The sequence below is a fragment of the Dendropsophus ebraccatus genome, chromosome 12, assembly GCF_027789765.1.
Source record: "Dendropsophus ebraccatus isolate aDenEbr1 chromosome 12, aDenEbr1.pat, whole genome shotgun sequence".
NCBI lineage: Eukaryota > Metazoa > Chordata > Amphibia > Anura > Hylidae > Dendropsophus > Dendropsophus ebraccatus.
The window spans coordinates 37,252,694-37,258,821 of NC_091465.1; the positions used below are offsets into that span (position 1 = coordinate 37,252,694).

A 6,128-nucleotide genomic window follows, 5' to 3' on the forward strand; every position below is an offset into this window, starting at 1 on the left:
TCTTGTTTGGCAAGATTTTATAGCTATAACAATATGGCATCTCCACCCCACAGGGAAAGTAATGTGCATTATGCACGGTCATAAACATATGATCGTTTCCAGAAATCATCAGTCTGTGCATGGTTCCAATGAATACAATATCACTTAGGCAGTGTAATAAGAAAACCTCTTCCTATACAATGTAATGTTAATCATAACCCTGGTTGTGTTAGTGTTCCTATTGTGCAACAACAGAGGTATTACAGAAAATCAGAGACAAAAAAAGTACACAAATTATCCAATATTCACAAAAGCTATGTATATATGGAAGCAAACATTCACTGGGTATTACATTATTAGCTGGTCATTGTTCCATCCTTGCTTTTTATTCTTTTTTTGTGTCTACGTACAGTCTTTAGCTATAATATGGATATTTTTTCTTGGTTTCCATTGATTGCATTGGAGAGATTACTGCTAGGGAGGAGTGAAATTACACCAGTAGGGAACGGGAGAGATTTGCTAGGCTTGGCGGACGGCTTGTCAGCCAGCTTTCTTTGAACTCTCCGGGTGCCTGAAAAGCTGAATCTGAATAGTAATTCCTTAACCTGCATAAATCTGTTTAAAGGTACATTCACACTTACCGGATCCGCAGCTTATTTTCTGCTGCGGATCCGCAGCAGATTTCATGTAAATATCTGAACAAAGCATCAAATCTGCACCATCAAATCTGCGGATCCTGTAGGTGTGAACACACCCTAAAAATGCCTGAGTACATAAAATACTAATACAACATATCCCGAAATTAACATGTTTAATGTTGCCTATAATGGAATGCATAGAGAACTGTGTAAATAACAAAGCGTAGTGTCAGCTGGAGAATAAATGTACATATTATTGTTTACCTCGTAAGTATTTATATAAGCCTAATATATCATATTAAAAGTAAAATCATGAAAGAAAATTGTCATCAGAAAAAAAAATCCATTATTAATCCATTAACTAGTAACTAGAATGCCTACTTCCATATGACTGGTAGAGTCTAGAGTCTAGGCTTTCTTTATATTTGTATGCCACCATAAAAGCTTTTTTTGATTAGATTCTCAGGTGGTTTTCTACAAAAAATCAGAGAGACCATGTACAAGGAGTACCTATAGCTTTAAAAAGGCTCTGTGCCGGCTTTGTCCATGGCGTATATAATATTTTTTTTAGTGTTTAAAAGGCATGATTTATTATTAAAAGAAAAAAAATCTTTGCTTCCATGAGTGGAATGGAGGGCTGGTGCTGGAACAGGTGAGGTGAGTAATACAACTGCAGTTTTTTTTTTTTTTTTACAAATGTAACACCAAGGGCCCCTGCTGTTCTACTGAGCTTACTGTAGGTCACCATAGAACCCTTTAGTGCTCTACCTTTCCCCATCTTGATGCCAGTCTATGAATGGTGGCATTGATGCCTAAAAAGTCAGTTCTACAAGTTCTGCTGTCTGAGAAGTGCAAACTACAAAGTTTTTATTGATCTGCTGATGAGGACATTTGGTGCAAATAGGGTAGTACCCATCAGTGCACCGATTCACATGCTCTTTCCTCCACATGAATATTTATGTGGCTCTCTGCAGTGTTGAACAGCCTGGACTTGCATCACTTCAATAATGATATGTAACAACTTACCTCTCCCCATGCCCATGGTGAGCGGCCGTGGGATCCTCATCGGGCTCTGGAGGTGTCCTCGTCACGACCGGCTGATGGACTGATACCACTCCAGTCACTGACTGGCTGAGTGACCAATCCATCAGCTGGGATGTCATCACAACTCGGGGGAAATTACTTCCGACAGGGGTCCTTCAGCCGCTCACCACAGGCACGGGGAGAGGTAAGTTCCTACTCGTAATCAATTTCCCCCTACAGGCTGCTAGGAATCACCAGACTTCTCTTTTAAAGACATGTATAGAAAAGGATGGACTTTGCCAAAATTTACATAGACAAATCACAATCCTTCTGGGAAAATGTCTGTAGACATAGGAAACCAAACTGGAGTTCTTTGGCAATCCATACCACCATTATGTTTACAAACACCGAAATAAAGCCTACAGCTTATATACAGTGAAACATGGTGAAGGATCTATAATACTATGGGACTGCTTTGCTGTCTCAAGGCCTGGTTCACTCGTCTTTACTGCAGGATACAGACCTGTAGCTACAGACAGCACTATGGATGTGCACCCGTAGCTGTCCGCAATCGCACAAACCCATTTATAGTTGAATGGTAATCCAGGCCACAATTGTGGTCTTTCCTAGGGCCCGCCAGCATTTTTTGCGGCACGGACCACGGGCATGTGAACAGGGCAGTTGTTCTAGATCATCAAAGCATTTTAAACTTCTATTAAAATATCTAATACATTTTTCTAAGAATACAAAGTTGGTACATTACCCCATTTTTGGGAAAATTTAGTTTTTTTTATACTTGACTATTAAGGGCTCCTATAATGTTGACCACAACTGAAATTAGAAGTGTTTTTTCTTTTTCATGACATTATTTGGTGAAGGGGATTGGCCCAATGCCCTCTTCCTAGCTGGCGTGTTTTTGCTATGCGGTGTTGCTGGTGTATAGGTTGCGGTAGGGGTAGAACTTAGATCTCGTATGCCGCTTGCATTTAACTCTGACTCATCACTGGACATAATTTCTTGAAGCTCCTTTACTTGAAGGGCGCTGTTCATCTCATCCAGTTTAGCAGTAAGCCTACTCAGTCTGAGTTCCAAGATGCCACCTTGGTCACTTGACGCCTTCTGACTGGATAGAAGAGTTTTATGCAACCCTAGGAAGCTGCTCTTCATGAATTTATACATTTTGTTCTGGATATTCAGGCTTGCAGTGACATTCTTCTGAAGGCTTTCCAATGCCTCACAGATATTCCTTTGCTGAGCCACTAATTGATCCATTTGTAGTTGGGACTCAGTGGCAGTATGTGGCGCTATGGGTGCATCGACCACCTTGGTGTTGTGAGGATCGCATGATACGCTGGGAGTCTGAGGCTCCTCCTGAGACTGTGATATGAGTTTATCCTGGTGGCTGGAAGTCGATGAAAACGATTTGTCGATGAAATCATCTTCAGAATCAATGGGGAAGGGTTCATTGGTAGAAACACATTCTCCTAATATAAATTACAGAGAGAAGTAATAGTTGTAACAGATGCATCAGATACTTGGTTATTCCCATTAAAACAGCTATGGCAAAGCACAACAGTGAGACCCCCAACATTATCGGCTGAAGTGTCCATCAGGAAACAAAAACAGGGTTATCCAGGATTAGAAAAAGCACAGCTACTTTCTTGCAGAAACAATACCACCCCCATCCGCAGGTTGTCTGTGGTATTACAATTAAGTTCCATTCACTTTAAAGTAACTAAGTGGCAAAACCCACACCCAAAACGGCCATGTTTTCCTAAGCCTGAATAACCCCTTTAATGGAATCTTGGCTGCACTGAGAAACAACAAGAGTGTATACAAGCTAGTCAAACAGGAGATACTATTATCCACTCTTTAGGGGACATTAACGAAGACTGGCATCTTCCCCATGCCTTGCCGCCCCCCTCCCTGTCCATAAGGAAAGCAGGGGATACCGCTGGAATACGCCAGGGAGAAGGGGCGATTCTGTGCTTTATCCCTGGCGTACACCCGGATGCAGCCTTCATAAATTCCCCCTTTAAAGGGAATAGGGCAGCACCTGGGCAGGTCCTGAGGTGCTGGCAGTGTAGTGTTAGTGTGTGTCCAGTTAGTGTTGTGTCTGTTACCTTTGTTTTCGCCATTGGGGCTGTAGGTGTGTCACAATCTTGCCCAACACACTGGATCCAAGTGTCAAAAAGGAGTAGTGGTGAAGCGATTGTGCCACACTTCAGCACGCCTCAACACTACTTCCTCCTCCCTGTTTTCGTGCATATTTATTTCTGGACGGCCCCCTGCTTCCTTCGGATGTCATCTTCTGGTGCGCATGCGCCATTGCTGCTAAGGGCCACGAGTGCCGTATTCACAGTTCATGCCTGTGCCCTAGATCAGTCAGGTCCGCATGCTCCTGTGTCCGGAATCACGTATGCACCATAGTGTATTGGAGCGGCACAGACGCACTGAAGCCAAGGCCCTCAGTTGGTACGCTCAGCACAGGCGCACTCGGTAGCAATGGCGCATGTGAGCCAAGTGATGGCATCCAAAGGAAGCAGGGGGCCACCCAAAAATAAATATGCACAAAAATGGAGGAGGAAGTGGTGGTGAGGCGTGCCGAAGTGCGGCAATAAACGCTTCACCACTACTCCTCTTTGACACTTGGATCCAATGTGTTGGGACAAACACTATACTGCCAGCACCTAAGGGCCAGCCCAGGCGCTGACAGATTCCCTTTAAAGTCTTTATTTTATAGCCTATACCAAAATGTATTGCCATTGGTGACACCACTGTGCTTACTCCATTTTCTGCATAGCCTACTATAATTTATTCTTAACCATGACAATGAAATAGAAGCTATGTACTAATACGTCATCTAGAATCATTACCTTTATCCGATGAAGATTCATCAGGTATTACAGATTTCTGACCGTCACTTGTATCCATTTTATAGAACTCAGCGACCATCACCTGTCGTCTGGTTAAACATTCAGAAAGAGGTAACCTTTCACCACCGAGCGAAGACAGCCTCAATCCATCAATGCTTTGCTTAACTTTTCTCTTATAGTCCAGGAATCTCTTCTTGCATTCGGCAGTTGTGCGTTTCATGCCACCCACTTTGTTAACTTCCTTTACTACTTTATCCCAGATCGCTGCTTTACCCGCTGGGTTGATTGATTTAGCCCCAAAGAGTTGCTTGATGTGCCCTAGGATGGTATCTACAAGTTTTTGGACCTCTTGGTCAGAAAACCTTTCCCTTCTTTTTTTGGGTGTTTTCATTTTTGGTGATGATCCACTTTTCCCAGTAAGAGACATGATTTCCTGCTGTTGTTCTGTGTTGTTGATGGCCGAGGTAGAGACCGGAGTGTATTCTCCTATAGGAAACAACAAATGGGCCATGTTATGTAGTGTAGACGTACAGCGTATATACACCAGCGCTTCTCAATTCCAGTCCTCGTGGCCCACCAGCAGGTCATGTTTTGAGGATTTCCCATAGAAAGAACAGCTGAGATAATGCCTGATCCACTGAATATAATTGTATGAACTGTGAAATAGTAAGAAAATCCTCAAAACAGGACCTGTTGGTGGCCATGAGGACTGGAATTGAGAAGCACTGGTATATACACCAAGCTTACATATATAACAGTTACACAACAGGAATGGTTAGTGTTCTCTACAGCCTGTTATCTCTAACCCAATAAAGGAACCAAGTTTGCAAAATAATAAAAGAAATCAATCTATCTTCCATCCATCAGTGGACCCCCCCCCCCCCACAGATCCCAACTCTACGACATGTCAGAAGTTGCCTGAATGTTTTAAAAGATAAATATATGTTTCTAATAGCCAATTAGGTCTATGATAAAGCTTTACGTATAATAATAAAGAGAATGAATGTGTAGAAAAAAAAAATATATAATGTGCCAGTGGAAAAGCTAATTTTTTGTATAAATCAGTAGTCAGCTACTTAATCCTTTGTTGGTGTGGTCTGGAGAGCAGAGGAGCACAACACAATACAGTGGGGGCTGCGTTCACACTACGTATATTTCAGTCAGTATTGCAACCATAACCAGGAGTGGATTAAAAACACAGAAAGGATCTGTTCACACAATGGTGAAATTGAGTGGATGGCCGCCATTTAATGGCAAATATTTGCTGGTATTTTAGAACAACGGCTGTTATATTGAAATAATGGCCGTTATTTACCGTTATATGGCGGCCATCCACTCAATTTCACCATTGTGTGAACAGATCCTTTCTGTGTTTTTTAATCCACTCCTGGTTTTGGTTGCAATACTGACTGAAATATACGTAGTGTGAATGCAGCCTGACAGACGGAATTCCGAGTAGAGTCCGCTGCGGGGGTTCTGCTCGGAATTTCCACCTGTTTTACTCAGTGTGAAAGTACCCTTATACTTAGTGTTTAGCAAGCATGCTCAGTTGAGCATAGTGCTTCATCGAGCTTGGTAAAGGTGGCCATACACCTCCCATACCATGCAGCTT

General features: G+C 42.5%; 1 protein-coding gene across 1 annotated transcript; it reads right to left on the reverse strand.

Annotated features, from left to right (window-relative positions):
* On the reverse strand, window positions 1–4,998 carry LOC138768912 (t-SNARE domain-containing protein 1-like). The gene is made up of 2 exons (XM_069946954.1): window positions 4,517–4,998; window positions 1–3,124 (listed from the first exon to the last, which is right to left on the reverse strand). The coding sequence occupies exons 1-2, from the start codon at window positions 4,941–4,943 to the stop codon at window positions 2,478–2,480; spliced, it is 1,074 nt and encodes a 357-aa protein (XP_069803055.1). The 5' UTR covers window positions 4,944–4,998; the 3' UTR covers window positions 1–2,477.
* Between the last annotated feature and the right edge of the window lie 1,130 nt (window positions 4,999–6,128).

Bases quoted from the DNA above. Each gene is read 5' to 3' on its own strand.
- LOC138768912 (XM_069946954.1), bottom strand. From the start codon at position 4,943: ATGTCTCTTACTGGGAAAAGTGGATCATCACCAAAAATGAAAACACCC. The intron at 3,125-4,516 runs GTAATGATTCTA...AATTTATATTAG, and splicing joins TGAATCTTCATCGGATAAAG to GAGAATGTGTTTCTACCAAT.